Source organism: Thalassophryne amazonica, chromosome 5, assembly GCF_902500255.1.
Source record: "Thalassophryne amazonica chromosome 5, fThaAma1.1, whole genome shotgun sequence".
In the NCBI taxonomy this organism is placed as follows: Eukaryota; Metazoa; Chordata; class Actinopteri; order Batrachoidiformes; family Batrachoididae; genus Thalassophryne; species Thalassophryne amazonica.
Genome location: NC_047107.1, coordinates 11,510,295 through 11,528,879, shown reverse-complemented (window position 1 = coordinate 11,528,879; position 18,585 = coordinate 11,510,295). Strand labels below are relative to the sequence as shown.

The 18,585-nt window shown below is 41.4% G+C and overlaps 1 protein-coding gene across 1 annotated transcript in view; it reads right to left on the bottom strand.

The window, feature by feature from the left end:
• Positions 1–5,096: 5,096 nt before the first annotated feature.
• LOC117510106 (nuclear receptor subfamily 6 group A member 1-A-like) overlaps positions 5,097–18,585 on the bottom strand; it is a 134,000-nt gene continuing 120,511 nt past the window's right edge. Inside the window, exons 7-9 of the mRNA XM_034169721.1 lie at positions 7,394–7,515; positions 7,160–7,312; positions 5,097–6,259 (exon numbers count right to left, since the gene is read on the bottom strand). Of these exons, the coding sequence (XP_034025612.1) occupies positions 6,132–6,259; positions 7,160–7,312; positions 7,394–7,515 (403 nt within the window). The 3' untranslated portion in view covers positions 5,097–6,131. The remainder of the gene's footprint in view (positions 6,260–7,159; positions 7,313–7,393; positions 7,516–18,585) is intronic.

The following is an 18,585-nucleotide window of genomic DNA, read 5'->3' as shown; positions in this document are numbered from 1 at the left end:
AGAGGTGCTTCAAAGAGGAATGGACCAAACTGCCCAAAGATAGGTGCACCAAGCTTGTGGCATCATATTCAAGAAGACCTGAGGCTGTAATTGCTGCCAAAGATGCATCAACAAAGTTCTGAACAAAGGCTGCGAATACTTTTATTTATTTTTAATAAAGTTGCAACCCTCCCCCCCCAAAAAAAACCCAAAACACTTTTTTTCATGTTGTCATTATGGGGTGTTGAGTAGAATTTTGAGGGAAAAAATGTATTTACTACATTTTGGAATAAAGCTGCAACATAAAATGTGGAAAAAGTGAAGCGCTGTGAATACTTTCTGGATGCACGGTTTGTCAAGATGAAAATTAAAGTCAAGCTTAAAGGAAAAAAGTAATTTAAAGAGTGGAACAATTATAACATTGTTTAAACTTTTAAGCATTCTTGCGCATCTCCAGCAGCAACAATGCATGAAGTGATGTCCCCCTGCCCCGAAGAGTTCTACTGGTTTAGTTTTCATTTGCCTTCTGAGAATCTGACAAATGAGCTTCGTCTTCATCCATATTGCAAGACCAGCGAGGAAGTATTTCTTGGAAAATAACACTTTCAGTGTAAAATATATTCAGGTCAAAATCCCATGCTGGCGTCTGACGTGTTGCACTGAAAGGCCTGAAAGTCTGCGCGGGTTTGATGGTGCTTAAAGGCAGATTCTATAATGCGTAATTGCAGCCTTGACCGATTACCTGTACCACCATCACTTGGAGTCCACAACTGCATTTGACACCTTCAGAAGGGTTTTTGTGTTGATTTTAATGATATCAGTGAGTGAAAAACACACTGGAGTGCAGCGAGCAACAGGTCAGGGACGAGCACATCCAAAGTGCACACGGTGGCATTCAGCTCGACAGCGTCAGCCTTCTAATCAGCTCGGTAACACTGAATACACCGCCAGCACTCGCTCGCTGCAAAAAAAACACCAGCAGCCACATGTCTGCATAACATTCACATTTATTTGGTTTCAAGTTCTAATACATTCTAAACATGCTTTCAACACGTAATGGATCACATTCTTCACAGGTAGTTAAAGTAACCAGAGCAGACGGTCAGCTAAAAGGCATCAACACTTTGGAAATCACTTTATTCCCTGAGATCACTGCTGATAATTCGACTCTCGTTGTCTTGTGCTCCTGTGGTGTCGCGACAACACCGCAGGGTGTTGCGACAACACTGCAGCCATTCGGTGGGTGTGGACATATGAAGGAACACTCTGAATGTCTGTGACTGACACACAACATGAGGTCTGAGCACAATCATGGATCATCACCGTGTGGGACACGCCAGCACGCAGGTCGCAGGTCAGGCACAAAAATATTTGGACAGCAAAGAGTTTAAAGGATGTTGAGGGCAACTGCATCCAAATCAGGTGACTCGTGTGGTGCAGTTTTCTGCTGAGCTGTTTCTTCTGCAGCTATGTGCTGTTCCAGGTTGCTGCAGTTACTTTGAAAAAGTAATCCGATTACTGATTTCTCCTTGACAAAGGAGACTCAATTGTAAAAGTACCTACGTTCGATTACTATTTACTTTATTAGTTCTGTTCAGCAGCTGCTGACAACAAGTAACTAAGGTAACTGAAGTAACTGTGGCAACACTGGTGCTATTCTGTCATTACGTCACTAGGCAAGGTTCCATTACCTGGAAAAATTTTGTAAATTAAAGCAGCAAATTGAGAATATGCTTAATGGAATAATAAAAAAAAAAAAACCCTGAAATATCAGTAAAGCTTGCGTGAGGTGGTTTTTACAGGCGATATGAAGAAGCCTTATTTCCCAAAACTAAAATACTACAGGTCACATGACTTCCAGAAAATGTCCCATGACACTCAAAAATCCATGACACTGTATGTGTGGATGAATTAAAAGCTGCAGAATTTGTTCAATGATGTTAGAAATTATGTTTCTGCAAAACTGTATAAAAACTACAAAATTGTATTATTTTGCGGGACTTGACATTCCATTGTGTGGATTATTGGAATGACGGTTATCACGAGACCACAGAACCCAGCAGTCACATTCATGGAAATGCTGCCATTCTGAAAATAAAGCTAAACATTTGTGCAAATCTGTAATGGAAACCTGGCTACCAACATGTAAAACATGAAAGTGTTTCATGTTTGTGGGTATGCAGATAGAACAGTCCTTCGTGCACTTTAATGTGCGCATTACTGAGTTTTACAAAGTTCAATTATATGAACATAAGATGACGCTGGAAACTTCGGCGCTCAAGTTGGAACCAAACTGCAAATACAAAGTCAATTTTATAGATTTGCTCTTTCTAAAATCAGAGGCAGGGTATAAAAAGCTGGTGCGCACCGTCATTGCTAACAGCTACGGCGCAACACAGTTTGCCGAACAACAGACAAACTTCTCAAAGCCTGCTGAAAACACTGCGTGGGCGTGTCAGTGGCACAGAGGTCACATGATTGACTCTGACCACGCTAACGTTCTCCTATGAATCACAAACAGCAGCCTCCCCTTAAAGGAACATACCAACCATTTTACCCATTTGATCTGCAAAAAGATCACGTTATCGATTGATTTATTGGGGCCTCCAGACTGTTTATCTTTATTATGCTACTTTCTTATAATCAGCTTCCTCATATGTGGAACATTTTTAGGCTCAATGTTGTATAACTGCTTTACTGTTGACTGTAACCAATTTACAAATTGTATAAAACAGACTCAAAAAGAAAACGGTCAGCGAGGTTCTTTAACATTCTACGCTGCCTTCAACTGACAACAATCACCAAGCAACAGCAAAAAAACAAAAACCCATATCACCATGTGTTGAATATCGTGAACACAGCAAATACCCATAATACCCATTCACAAGATCACAAGATATACTGGGAAAAGGTCAATGGAAAAACAAATTAAAAAACAAAAAGTGGTAGCAAAATGTATCACGTGCCATCAGGACGCCAGCAGCATCACCAACATTCTTACATCTTTGGGTTTGAGTTCATGATAACATAACAATGCAATATAAGATACATGAGCACAATTTAAAGAGCAACAAAAACAAGAGAATCTTGAAAATGAACATGACAGGAAGAAAAAAGACATGCTGATGCACTTTGGTTTGTAACAGTGTGAGGTAGCAAAAAGAAAACAAAACAGCACCATCAGCATTTATCCCACCCCAAAAAACACAAAGTCAGTCACTGTGATGTCATAAAGAGGTAGTTTTAGGACAAAGGCATTGTGTGTTTCTGCCAAAAATACTCAAAGTTGTTTTTTTTAAGCATGTGTGGTGGAGCTGGAAGTCAGTGGTGGTTTATTTATTTTTTCTAACGCTGACTGATATCGACATTAAAGGAAAAATCTCTGTCAGATCCTGTTCCACAGATCTCAGCTGTGAGGTTCGCTGCGTTCCAGAACTTTCCTTGAGATAAAGTGTTACAAGTCATATACAAGTCATATCAAATGTTTTCCTCCAATTCTCACTCAGGCCACAATAAAATCAAATAATAATAAAAAAAAAGAGCTTGAAACACAAAACCTGATGAAAGCTCTGCCCTGACAAAGGGATTTCTCCTTCACATCACTGAGATTTTTGTTCCCTGAACATGACTGATCCCTGAGATTAGGAGAGAATTCTGGTGATAGAAAAGAAGGTTGCAAAAGCAAACACAGACTTCCTGCAATAATGCAAACTGCTGGGAATGACTTCTTACAATCATGTCCAAAAAGTGGCACAGGTTTCCCAACTCCCTAAAAAAGTGAACAACATCAACCCAAAACTTTCACAAAAACTATACAAAGAAAAACAAAAAACAAACAAAATTAGAAGAAACATTTGAAAGAAGAACACTGCACTGGTTGGGTTCAGGTGGCAGCAGTTCCACCAACATGGAACAAGTTCTGTTCTGGTTTGCAAACCCAGTTTGGAACCATTTACAGAATTTTCATCATGGAATTTGGCTGAGAAGAAGTTGGTTCCCATTCAGAACCACGCAAAGGTTCAGAAAAACCGCAAGGGGAACCAATGACCTCATGACTTATATTGAAGGGAAAACCAATCAGATCCACTCCTGCTGGGGGTGGGGCACTGCTTCCACAGAGGTGGAAATGTGGGTGGTACTTTGGTTCCACAGGTGCTGAACAGAGCCAGACAGAGGTCCAACCTGTTTAGTGAAAAAAGTCATTGGCGGTTGGCCACAGATTTAACAGCCTGAAGACATTACCGTTTCCCAGAATGCCATGTTCACAAGTTCACCTTCAAATGGCACTTTTACCGAGTAGAGGAGGGACTACTTGGGGGGGGGGGGGGGGGGGGGGAATCATTTCTACAAAGGACCTACAATGTCCTGGAACCTACTACAACTACTACTACATCAGCATGGTCGCTGAGTGATGCCTGAATGCAATACATAACACTTTACCCTGTTTAGATCCAGGTCAGCAGGGACCTGAGAGATGAACACACCGGGTGGGCAGTGGTTGAGGTCCCCGGACCTCACCATCCCATCGTGTGCAAGAAAACAAAAAGTCCAAACAAAAACAAATTAAAAAGAGAGAGAGAGAGCGAGAGCTGTTGCAAAGACTGGCTTTTGTCTGCATTTCAGCACGTGTGATTAACTGATGTATGATGCTTTAAAAACACGACAAGTCTGAGACACTCCTGAAGCAGACAGAAATAATCACTTCTACAATAAACCGTCACCATTTTCTATATGTGCATATCTGACACAGAGCGTCCGCAAGCCAGACAGAAGTCACCGAAAACCTCTCAAAGTCAATCAGGATGGGATCCAACCCATCCATACCCAGGTCAAAGTCATAATCTACAAACCAGTAATGCACTCTGACCCACCAAGAAAACAATCCAAAGGACCACAGACCGCCAGACCCTGGAATTGGTCCACACATGCTCAGATGAACCTAAAATTGCTGCGATTCTGGTGTCTGTGCAAAATCGTGACGTGATCATGAAGAAATCAATATTATTTGGGTACAACTGAAAGGCTACCTCCTCATATTCCAAGGTTTGGATGCATGCGGTTTGAATCAGAGGTTCCGGGAAGGTGTTTTTACAGGTGTGAGTTCTGAGGGGATTTCGCAGATTATCACTTTAATGTTACTGCCAGTCCTGACACTTTAGGTCAAACAACCAATCAACATTTAAAAATAAAACCCTCTGATGAGATGCTGAGGGGAAAAGAAAGACAACAAACATGTCTGCTCTATGCATATGAGTGTGCACGGCAAGCGGTGCACGTTTAGCAGCATTTCGTATGAAATCCGACAACATACGCGAGTGTCCAGCAGAGGGACTCTCCTCTGACAGACTGATTCATTTCTCATCCTGATCCTTCATTGGTAAGAAATCAGCTCCCGACCCGTCGACGGGAGTTTGGAAACAAGCATTGCATAAAACGTTGGTCAAAAAACAAATCTATCTGCAAACCTAGCTACGCTGCCCTTCCCCTGTGCGAAAGCCTCGCATCCCCAGTCTATGATTGTAAAAAATACCCGTATGCTCCTTTTTGCAACATTGCCGGCACAGATCCAGCAACCTCAGCTCGTGGAATGTTGAACTAACCAGCCTGCTTCCACAAACAGGACGTCAGAGAACCTGTGCAGACACAGCAGCAACATTCTGCTTCTTAACTTTGCACTTTCAGTCTCACCGAACACTGTTTTTCAGCTCCGGTGAACACTCGGCCCCCGATCGAGGTGCCGAAACATCCGCAGGGATTTGGTTTTAGATGGGACGACTCTTTCATTCAACAGCAAGAAAAGGTACCTGAAAATAGTAACAACATCTTCCTGAGGTAGTCTTAAAACACTCGTCATCATGTGTCCGCCCGCCCCATCAGAATAAAATAAACTCTTTTAAAGTCTAGCTCTAACCAGGGCAATACTGACACATTAAGCAAACTGGATCCACACTTGTAAACTCCAAAGACCAATGCATCTACGAGCATTTTTTTTCTACAGAAGCATGTGCACAGTGTAAATCAGCATACATTCAGCTCTGTCGTGTAATAAATATATAAAGAAAACAGTAAATAGAAAAAAAAACCTAACTAGCTGCTTGTCACATTCTCAAGAGGGGAGACCAGTCCTTCGACTCCAGAGGTGGGTCGTGGATCTAGTTTCCAGAGGAGGTGGTCACACAGGGCGGGCTGGTCCTGTAGCCAGCCAGGCTGGATTTGCAGGAGTGCAAGACTGCTTTGAACAGCAGGGGGAGCTGCTCCAAGGGGACATTTACCAGTTTACCTGCCAACAAACAACAGGCGGCATGTTAGTTCACACGCCGTTAAGATCACATGGACAGACAACAACAACAACAACAGTGTGACGCGGCATGTGGCAATTTAACAGGCTGGCCGACGGCTTCTAAAGCCGTAGTTTTAACTCTAACACACTGAATAGGAGCTGATTCTCGACTAGAGATGGATATCGAAAAAAGGTTTCTATTAAGAATTGATAAGAAACGATTCGATCCATCGACATCGATAGCCTTTTTGCTTTACATTTCCCTTGTCAGTTCTTGAGTTTATATTACGCCGGAGAGACCATCATTTTTTAGGGTGTTTATCGGGAAAATTATAACTTCTCTACGTCGATTGCAGGCCCACTGTTTGTGAGAAGCTGCGAAGTTGATGTTTCATGTTTTCTTTTGAAGAAAATCTTTCTCTCTGCCACTCCTGCATGACTGTGAAGCTTTACTTTAACAAAAATAATGCATAACCATTTAGGAACTACAGTGATTTGTATATAGACTCCCTCCGTGTTCACACTCCGTAACTGGCCAAAGTAAATATCAGGATGATTTAAAGTGACTATTAAAAGTAATATTTGCTGTAAATTGTTTATATTATTATTTATTAACGTATTGGGCCACCAAAAATGAACTCTGGTCACCAGATTCAGGGGCTGAGTGACCATGGGGCCAAGGGCTTAAAAAAATACAACTATCCATCCCAACATGTCACATTTGGATATTTGATGTCAGCATCAAATAAGTTTGCGTTGCTGAATCAAAATAAGCCTAAAGGAGTGAGACCGTCTTCTTTTTCACTGCTTTCGAGCATCGAGTGGTCCGGAGATTTTGTACTGAGAGCCACCAGCTGACAGCACACACTCGTGGTTTTATTTTGAAATTCTAACTCTTACCTGCGATGCAGCGGATCTCTGGCAGACACATCATGATCTCGGGGAAGCGTTTGGGCTGGTGTGGGTATTTATACTCCGTGTAGTCCTGGCACACGTACCAGTAACGCTTGTTCAGCTGTTCCAGTTGGGAGACGCTGGAGAGGCCTCTGATATCTGCCGAAGGACGAATGGGAGAAGAGAGTCATGTGTGAAGATGACAAAAAGAGCAGATTAGGACACAGTCTGCACCTTCACCTTGGTTGAGAAAGTTGATGGCTTTCATGCAGGCGTACTCCTCATTGCTAATCTTTAACTGGTGGAACTTGCGAAACAGATATATCAACCTCTCCATCACCTCCATCCCATCCTCACTGAACCTGAGGAAGCAGATGGAGACACAATGATCAGATCGTCACATTCTCAAGCCTCCCAGCAACTCCGTGAGCACAGCGAACAATGCAAGTGGATTCAGACACGTCAATTAAACAGTCAAACTGGAGAATCGGCTGCAGTGAAGAGACATCTGAGCCTGAAGATCAGGCTCTCAGTGGATCCATGTTCAAAACCACACTTATGGCCCAGAGCTCTGGACTGTGACCAAAAGAATGAAGTGTCTGAAATGGGTTTCAGTCTCGGGGTGACATCCAGAAGGAGCTCAGTACAGGAGAGCAGCTCCATCCTGAAGTGCTCCCCGAGATCTCAAAGAGGTTTCACTGACTTCTCCTCAACAACTATGAGGTCTGTGTGAAATCAAAAGCATTCATTCATTTTCTGTCACTTATCTGGATCTAAGTTGCAGTGGTAGTCGACTGAGCAGCTCATCCCACACTTCCATATCCATGGCGAAGTCCTCTAATTCTTCCTGGGGGATCCCGAGGCATTCCCACGGCATTTTTCGTTTAATAACATGAAAAATTGAATCTGAACATTTTTAGCGAAGGTGTGTGAGCTAACCCATGGCCTCAAGTGTTTAAGATCTAACCTGGGAACGGCTTGGGATCCCTCAGGAAGAACTGGCTATGGGGAAGAATGTTTTAAGCTGCTGCCACCATAACCAGGCTCCGGACAAGTGATGGGAAATGGACGGATGACTCCAGGCATATGTCCAGTGATCAGTGAAAAAGAACCAAGCCAACAGCTATATGGGACCCATGGCTTCAGGTCGATCAGAGTAACAGCCTTCGAGTCATTGCCACAGACACATGGCAGTGACGGCATTGACAGGTAGTTATTCAGCTCAGAGGAACAGAAGAAACTGTGGTGACACTAATTCTACCTCTTCTTACCCTGAATGCATCAGCGAATTTGAATCAGGAATTTCTCTGAACTTATTCTGAACTTTCAGTTCTACCACACTATTTACTTTTGTCTTCCAGAATCAGAATCAGATTTTAATATCAACTACATGTTCACATACATGGAATCTGCTTTAAGTTGGTGCAAAAATAAGAACAACACACAAAAAAACACACACACACAAAGGTAATAATCATAAGATCAGGAACTACACATTTACAGAAGGTTTAATTGAGTGATGAGAATTATGGGAATGTACAAAAGAAAAGATTTTACTGTACATACTTGTCAGGATGTATGTACACTGACGGTTTAAATACTGAAATTAGTGCAAAATATATACAAATGTGTAAACAAAGGTGCTAGAGTGCTGAATAGGCCATCTAACAGAATATACTGATGATTTAAAAAGTATAAACAATGTGCAAGAAATAAAAGAACGTGCATAATTAATTATATCATTTACATTTATATCCTCTAAACAAAAAGCTTTGATAAACTGAGACAACAACGATGGCGTAAACTGTAAAAATCACCTGAAACCCATTAACTTTAATTTTTTCCACTCCAGTAAACAATGAGGGCAGAATTATGTCACATTTAGTCCATGTGCTTATAAAACATCCTGCTGATCACACAAGCACTGGAAGTGTTTCATAAATCCAAACTTTAAATTCTCCCCACAAACATTCACTCTGCCACTGTAAATCAGATAGTCAGCATTAAAATCCCTAATCTGCAGGAAAACTGACTGAAGTGACAAACGAGCACCATATATTAGAGGAATGTGCGCCGTGAAGTTGGATAATTGGAGTGTGATTTACTCAGGAACAAACGCCCACACATCTTTCTCGACTTACTCTGGGAAAAGCATGTATTTCATATATGGCAGACGGTGCTAGTCACAGCTCCGTCCTGAGGAGTCCTCCCGTCCGTGCACCACTTCACAGGCCTCCATCCAACAACAATACTCTCCGTCCTGTGATCACATCAAACCCTGAGGAGATCCCGAGCTCACAGAGTGGAACGTCTGGTCTTTGTGGGGAATGTTTCATTCTGATATCCACCTTTCTTCCAAATTAACTCCATATTGGCCACAGCTCAAAGAGGCCCAGACTACGTGTTTTAACACCAACACTACGAAAGCACAGTCAAATCAAGACTGGCTGAAAAGTCATGACTTCTGCCCTCAAACGGCACGACAGGCAGTGAAGTGGATTTATAAATTCATCATTACTAACTTTCCATCACAGGCCCAGGTAACAGCGCAACTCGACTTTGCTGTGGTTTGCTGGGGTGGAGGTTGAGGACAGAATGCTGGCTAAACTGCTGGAAATTAAGGACAATGACAATGCCTTAATTGCCAGCCCCCTCCATAAGACACTGGGCAATCTTAAGAACAGCTTCAGCAACAGACTCATACAACCACGCTGCCTAAGGGAACGGGACAGGAGATCTTTCCTGCCCAGTGCCATCAGACTCTTTAAAATTGATTATATATATATATATATACACACACACACAGTAGTGTTCAGAATAATAGTAGTGCTATGTGACTAAAAAGATTAATCCAGGTTTTGAGTATATTTCTTATTGTTACATGGGAAACAAGGTACCAGTAGATTCAGTAGATTCTCACAAATCCAACAAGACCAAGCATTCATGATATGCACACTCTTAAGGCTATGAAATTGGGCTATTAGTAAAAAAAAAGTAGAAAGGGGGGTGTTCACAATAATAGTAGTGCGGCATTCAGTCAGTGAGTTCGTCAATTTAGTGGAACAAACAGGTGTGAATCAGGTGTCCCCTATTTAAATATTTGTGTGTTAGCTCACTGTGTGGGACCATGGTATAAGCGGATTAAACAACTTGAAGCCGTGCATTATACGGTTAGCGTTGTGGTGTTTTAGACTCCGCGTCATGCATTGAAACCGTATAATGCACGGCTTCGAGTTGTTTAATCCTTACTTATCAGAAAGCTTGTAATTAATTGAGTTTTTTTTTTTTAAATCACCTGACAGCACAAATTTCCAAGTAAACCATAGTCTATTGGTTCGATATTTACACACAGCACATAACTACTAGGTAGTATTAGTTATTTGTCCAAAACAAAACTTAGAACATTAATCTACAAGATATTTTGCTTGTAGCTGACGTGATGAAATCTTTCATTTTGTTTTTAATACAGTGATAACCCTGGGTCATCGTGTGTGTTTGGGGGTGGGGTGATGTTTTAAGAATTGTGGGGCTTTGGGAAACCTTAAACACTAACAACTCGGGGTAAAAGTAGTTTCAATTTCTTGCTGGTACGATCACAATCTATATTGCTTTATATAGACTGGGCATCCTTGAGAAAACTAATATTTCAATATTTTATTATGTGTATGGACAAAAAGGAAATTACAAACACTTGACATATGACTTGAAACGGTGTACTGTGAGACAACCTTGAATAGGCTTATATGTGCAAATAGTAAAAAAAACTCAGAATTCTCAACTTCTTTTGTTTTAATTTGAATAATTGCTTAATTCAACACATTCTTAACAATCCTCTTTCTTTTCAGAACATTGCATTCAACATTTAATGAGATTATTATAAACAGAATCTCTGAAAAGGTTTCTTTCATCAAAACAAAACACTTTGGCACTGAGATCCTTCACATCACAGCATGAAGTGCAGCCAAGCTTTCAACCCTTCACTGATAATTCTGACCTGCTCATACTGTTCTTCTGTCCATAAAGGGGGTAAGCAGTAGATCTACCATCATCATCTGTGCTTGCATCTGCAGGTCCTTCATCTGCTGCTTCTTCATGCTGACTTTGTGCCTCCTTGCTCTGGACCTCTTGCATGGAATCATCTCTACATGTTTTTCTGGCATTTGCATTTTCAGCATCTCTCTTTTTTTCTTTTAAACATCTGAAGAACTGTTTTCTGTAATTTTTTTCCTGTTCATTTCCTTCCTAACAAAAGGCTGCTAATTTCAACTTCACTACAAAAAATAAAAAGTTGAGTCAACTTAACAATGTAACAAAATCAGCTGTGAAAGGTTTTTAAGCTGAAGCCCTGGTCCCACCAAATAATGAAGGATGAATAATGAGCCACGCAGCATGTTTTTTTTTTTTTTTTTTTTTGCTACAAGAGGATTTATTCAACTATCGTAGGAGAATAGTGGCTCTGAGTGGCTCTTAGAGGCAGTATTACATCACCTTTCCTTCTAACAACACTCAATAAGCATTTGGGAACTGAGGACACTAACTGTTGAAGCTTTGTAGGTGGAATTCTTTCCCATTCTTGCTTGATGTACAACTTCAGTTGTTCAACAGTCCGGGGTCTCCGTTGTCGTATTTTGCACTTCATAATGCGCCACACATTTTCAGTGGGCGACAGGTCTCGTACCTGCACTCTTTTACTACGAAGCCACGCTTTTGTAACACGTGCAGAATGTGGCTTGGCACTGTCTTGCTGAAATAATCAGGGACGTCCCTGAAAAAGACGTTGCTTGGATGGCAGCATGTGTTGCTCCCAAACCTGGATGTACTTTTCAGCATTGTTGGTGCCATCACAGATGTGTAAGTTGCCCATGCCATGGGCACTAAGACACTCCCATACCATCACAGATGCTGGCTTTTGAACTTTGCACTGGTAACAATCTGGATCGTCTTTTTCCTCTTTTGTCCAGAGGACACAACGTCCATGATTTCCAAAAACAATTTGAAACGTGGACTCATCAGACCACAGCACACTTTTCCACTTTGTGTCTGTCCATTTCAAATGAGCTCAGGTCCAGAGAAGGCGGCAGTGTTTCTGGATGTTGTTGATGTATGGCTTTCACTTTGCATGGTAAAGTTTTAACTTGCACTTGTAGATGTAGTGACGAACTGTGTTAACTGACAATGCTTTTCTGAAGTGTTCTTGAGCCCACAAGGTAAGATCCTTTACACAATGATGTCGCATTTTGCAGTGCCACCTGAGGGATCGAAGGTCACGGGCATTCAATGTTGGTTTTCGGCCTTGCCGCTTATGTGTAGAAAGTTCTCCAGATTCTCTGAATCTTGTGATTATATTATGGACTGTAGATGATGGAATCCCTAAATTCCTTGCAACTGAATGTTGAGAAACATTGTTCTTAAACTGTTGGACTATTTTTTTCACGCACTTGTTCACAAAGTGGTGAACCTCGCCTCATCTTTGCTTGTGAATGGCTGAGCCTTTTGGGGATGCTCCTTTTATACCCAATCATGACACTGACCTGTTTCCAATGAACCTGTTCACCTGTGGAATGTTCCAAACAGGTGTTCTTTGAGCATTCATCAACTTTCCCAGGTCTTTTGTTGCCCCGTCCCAGCTTTTTTGTCTATCAGTCTATCAGTTTGAACATTAAATATCTTGTCTTTGTGGTGTATTCAATTGAATATAGGTTGAAGAGGATTTGCAAATCATTGTATTCTGTTTTTATTTACATTTCACACAACGTCCCAACTTCACTGGAACTGGGGTTGTATACCAAACGGCAAATGTCAGCTGTCCTCAGTTTCTCTGTGATCAAAGTTACACACACATGCACGCAGAGCCTGTTGTCTTTTCCACATTCTGTCGCAAGCAGGAGCTTCTAATTTTAGACACAAACAGAGATGGTGGTGGAAGACATGAATACACTTCTCACTTATGGTACCATCAAAAAAACTAAACTAATTAACTAACTAAACTGACTCAACCAATTGAACTACAAAAACACAATAAATCAATAACACTAACAACACTGTTAAAGTAACCTGGCCCACAATAACAACATTTAAAACCCCCAAACCACAAACTCCCATGATGCATTGCAGCACAACATCCATTGTTTACTGGCTAGCTAAAACTGCTAATTTGTCCAATCAACTTTCTGTTTTAGCAGCATTCATCCATGACCCAAAATACATAAATATACCAAACGGCAAATGTCAGCTCTCCCAAGTTTCTGTGTGATCAAATCCATACTCACACACGCACACACACACACACACACACACGCACACGCACATGCAGAGGCCATTTGGGTATTATAATATAGATAACATCTGAATAAATCCTTGTCATTTTGTTGGTGAATCCTGTGTCACATAAAATTCATAATTGTTCCCATTGCTGATGTCACTAGTGAGCATTTTGTAAGATCCATGCATTTTTTTCCCCCATCCATTTCTCACTCTTGCACATATCCAAGGAGGCTGCAATGTGCTACACATTCAACAAGACTGCAGAGCTCCACTGCAGAGATACTTGTCTCATCAGCTCTATTTTAACTTTATAAATGAAACAAAACCTGAAGAAAAAATACTCAAGACATGACCTCAGTGTCTTCAATGATAGATACAGGCGCGCTGATATAAATCATATTTAAGTGCAAAAGAAGAAAGATCAAAATGTCAAGGCAAAAGAAAATTAAACTCAGGAAGAACCCAGGCGTGTATGAATCTCATGTTTTGGCTCTCGTTCATTCATTTCATTTACCTGCTTATTCCAATTAAAGGTCTACATGGGAGCTGAATTCTGTCCCAGCGGTCATAGGACAAGAGTCGGGGTACACCCTGGACAGGACTCCAGTCTGTCGCCGTGTCACATATAAACAAACACATCCACACTCTCACTCACACCCACGGTCAATTTCAAGTTGTATGTCTTTGGAGGTGAGAGAAACCCAGAGCATGTGGAGGGAAGGCACACAAACATGCAAACGCTGCACGGAAAGGGCCAAGCAGGAAGTGAACCCATCACGTTCTTCCTCTGAGTCAACAGTGTGAACCACTAAGCCGCCAAGGTGAACGGCTCTCATTCAAGGATTTAGCCACCTGATTCTACCGCCTGTGCACGTGTTGGCTAATGTACACCGACTACTTGGATTATTACCACTCCAGTGAAGGAAAAAGTAAAACATTTATGTGCGCAATGTGCACACTTGTTGTGTTGCAGTTATGCACTTTGCGCTTGGTGTCAGAACAATTGTCCCTACTGAATGTGGTTACTTATGTAGTGCCAGGGGGCACACTATTGGTTTCTGCCTGAATTTTCTGAGGTTTGCCGGCCGACATTTTGCCACCTCGAGCTCTCTTGCCACCTGTATGTTAATCAGGGAAAAACAAAACAAAAAACAAATACACCTCAGTAAGACTGAGGTGTATGGGTATCGAAAACTGAAAAATGGGTATCGAAAACTGCTTCCTGTTAAGAATCGATAAGAAATGATTCGATCCACCGACATCAATAGCCTTTTTGCTTAACGATGCCCTTATCAGCTCTTCAGTTCACATTACGCCACAGCGGCCACTGCTTTTGAGGGTGTGTATCAGAAAAATGATCATTTCTCTACATCGACTGAAGCAGTGAGTCGCAGTGCTGCTTCAATCAATGCATACCACTAAGCCACTAAGTTGCTAAGTTGACTGATGAATCAACAGTGTGATGCTTCAAGCTTTTTAGAAGCAGCAGGTCCGTAATTTCTTCATTAACCCACCTCAAAGTCATTTAAAGATGTCAATCGTGACTCACCTTTGTGCTGATTATAGTCACTAACTGGGACTCTTGTCTTGTTCGGGCAACAAACAAGAATCGTCCTCCGTTCCTTCCACACTGGAGTTTTTATTTGTTTAAAATAAAGTTTATCAGTTTGAACATTAAATTTTCATGGGGCAGCTCATGCAATTCTCTGGCATGAGCTGGACCCACTTCGCTGGTTCGTAAACAAGTTACTGTCCCTCAGGTAAAAGAAATAATAATAATTATTATAATATCATCTGTTTTGTGGGGCTAGCGTTGCAGCGCCAAATGTTGGAAAGATACCCCCAATCTCAATTCTCTTTTGTACCCCTTCCCCTTGGCCCTACCCCTACCCCTACGCCTACTCCTTTAAAACAAGGGGTAAGCGAAGGGGTATGCCTCTAGCCCCGTGAATTGAGACACCCCTCCGCCTTAGGAGAAAAAAAACTGCCTGTGTCAAACTGCCGTCTTCACTGTTTGTTAACATGGCAACCGAAATGCAACTTGTTGCAGTAGCCTGTTTGCTCTTTTTATTTTCTCGCCTTTCTGTGTAAATGCAAAGAAATAGAAGTCGCAGATTTCTTAGACACATCGCAATCATGTCATGTTAATTCATTTAATTAAATTGTACATTTTAATGTGCATTGTGGCACATCGTGTTGGAGTGCACTGTGCACACAGTTTGTCCTGCTGAACCCAAAGTGCAATTAAAAGGAAATATGCATGCGCATAATGACAACAGATGTCATGTGCCATGTCTTCTTCAGTTTTAAAAATGTCAATAAATCAGCAATGAAGTTTTGCATTTTTCACAACACACGTCCCTGATCTAATTCTCCTTATATAGGTAAAATCAACCCAAAATGCATTGTCATCATTTTAACAGATGAACGCACTTCCAGTGGCGGTGACAATTTTTGCTTAGCAGTGCCTGACTAATGTCCTCTATTTTGTAATTATTTTTAGTTTTTGTTTAATGTTATGTTCACATGCATTATCTCAAAGTCTGTTATCGTGGAGGAATTTCAGGAATATGATGGTCCCACAGCTGAAAAAACTCTCCCTGTCAGGGGTGTTCTCTGCAGTGGAAAACTACACCAGTAGCTGTGAGTGTGACAGAGAAAGCTTCTGTGTAGGCTCTCAGTTGTCCAGGTGGTTTCCATAGTAGAGAAGCTTGAATCTTCCACTGAACTGGGTTGCTTGATGTGAGGACGTTTCGCTTCAAATCGCAGAAGCTTCCTCAGCTAAAATTCTTGCTCTGGTGGTCTGACTTCTGTCTTGACTCTTGTAGAGAAGAATAATCAAGAAGTCACAAAAGCTGGAGTTTTAAACCTAACCAGACCCCTCCTACAGAGAGGCAGACTGCTATAGGCCAGTGACAATTAGAGCTAATTAGAGCTATTGTTTAGTCACTGTTTTGTCATTGTTTATGTAGTCTTTGAAGGATTACTTCAAAACGACTTCATGGAATCTCACCAAATTTGCACCACAGATAGATATTAGGGCATGGAAGACTCCATTAATTTTTTTTAGGTGATCCAAATCCAGATTCTGGATCACGTTTCACATTATATTGGGGTATAGAAGTATTCTGGAGGTGATTCGGATCCAGATTGGTTGACATCAGAAATCTCTGATTGCCTTTTTCCAACTGCAGTCAGACTGTATAATACCTCAAAATGTTTCAACACCATAACCACCTGCTGATTTTGCACTATTAACTACAACTTTTTCCACCTTTTGTGCTTTATTACATGCACAACTGTGCAATTTATCCTATGCAATATATATTTTTTCCATATCTATACATACTTATACTCAGTTCTATTCTATTTTTCACATAATCTGTTCACATTAGTATTTATGCACCCACCAGCAAACATTACAATATACTTTAGTCACCTTTCTTCACGTAAATATTTTCCTTTTTCTTTACTACAGGATGACTCTTGATGCTGCAATAAGTAATTTTGCCTGCTGTGGCATCAATACAGCTCATCTCATCTTAAATGGTGATAGAGATGACTTAGGAGATCAACAATAAACTGCATCCCCATATTCTATTTGCATTCTTTCTTAGCCCATTATGAAACAGAAATATCAGCAAAATTAACAAAAGAGGAAACATCTCTCTCACCCTGTTTAATTGTTGTAAAGTGTGCACAGCACTTTTGGAGATCCACTGAAAATATCCAACTTCCTCCTGGATAGACTTTAGCTATGACCAAACACACACAGAGCTGTCATTTCCCTGGACTTTCAGATTGTGGTCATTTAGGTGTCATGTCTTGTCACCCTGGAAGACCCTAACATTCACTTAAATCTGAGCTAACTAGCTGCTGTTAGTCGATGTCTAATTTCTAAAAAGCATGCGAGAAGCCTTCCTTTGCTCAGGAGCCAACATTACAGGAAACCTGAGAGAAGGTGATGCTGATGTGAGGAAGCTGATTGGCTTCATCACTAATTTCATAACCTCCTCAAATTCTTCTGAAAGACAGCACAGAAGTGACTGATGGATCAAACAGTGACACGAGGAGAGGTCTGTGTTGTTTTCTGACTCACTGCTACTTGTTCTTTTCTGTTCATGGTGGGAACTCCATCTGAAACCTGGATAACAAATTTCAATCTCATCCCTCTTTCTGGTCACACTTCTCTCTGGGTCAGTGCTCGCGGTGTCACAATATGTGTACATTTGTACAACATACACAGGACACAGTTCAGTGTATAAGAACCCTGCACAGTGTGATAGGTCATTATTTTACTCCTGCATAAATCTTACGAGTGGCTAGCATTTTCGCTAGCGGTTAGCTTGCGTTAGCAAGGTCGACTTCCCCCCTCCCCCGTTTCTTTAATACTTCTGTTAGTTTTTCAGTGTAACTGCTGTGAATTTTAGCTCAGTGGTTTACGCTTAGGAGTTTTTTTTTCCTCTTCCTCCCTCCCTCCTTTTATGACCATTTCTACCACTCTAATACTTCTGTTACTTTTTCAGTGTATCTCAGTGAATTTTAGCTCATTAATTTACTGCTGTGTGAACCTGAGGAGTGGTTAGCATATTCGTTAGTGGTTAGCTCCAACTTGCTTGGCTATACTCTTGAATTTTCTGGTGCACAAAGTACACTGCTTAACACTTTACATAAATCCTGCATCATGCTGGCAGCTAGGGTGACTCTTTTAGAGAGCCGTGTCTGTAAGCTAGAACAGCTTCTAGGCTTAATGAAGACAGATGTTACGGGCACTCCAGACGAGGTTAGTGTTGGGCCAGGTAGCGTGCCCATTAGAATCAGCCTAGAAACGCCAGCTGTGGAGGATGGATTTCGGACTGTGGTTAGGCGGAGGAAGTCATGTAGGGCTTGGTGCCCGGTTGTGGTAACCCAATCACACTCGGAAATGCAAACTGTGAACCGGTTTTCTCCCTTGGATCTAATTATGGATCATCATTTAGATATGATTGGGTTATGTGAAACCTGGCTTAAACCTACAGCTGTCCTCCCCTGAAATGAGGCCTTCCCACCGGCATACACATTTAGTCACCTCCCTCGTGATGCGAAGGAAGGCGGGGGTGTTGCTCTTATTTATAAATCTAGGTTTAGCTCATTACAACCCCTGGCAATAATTATGGAATCACCGGCCT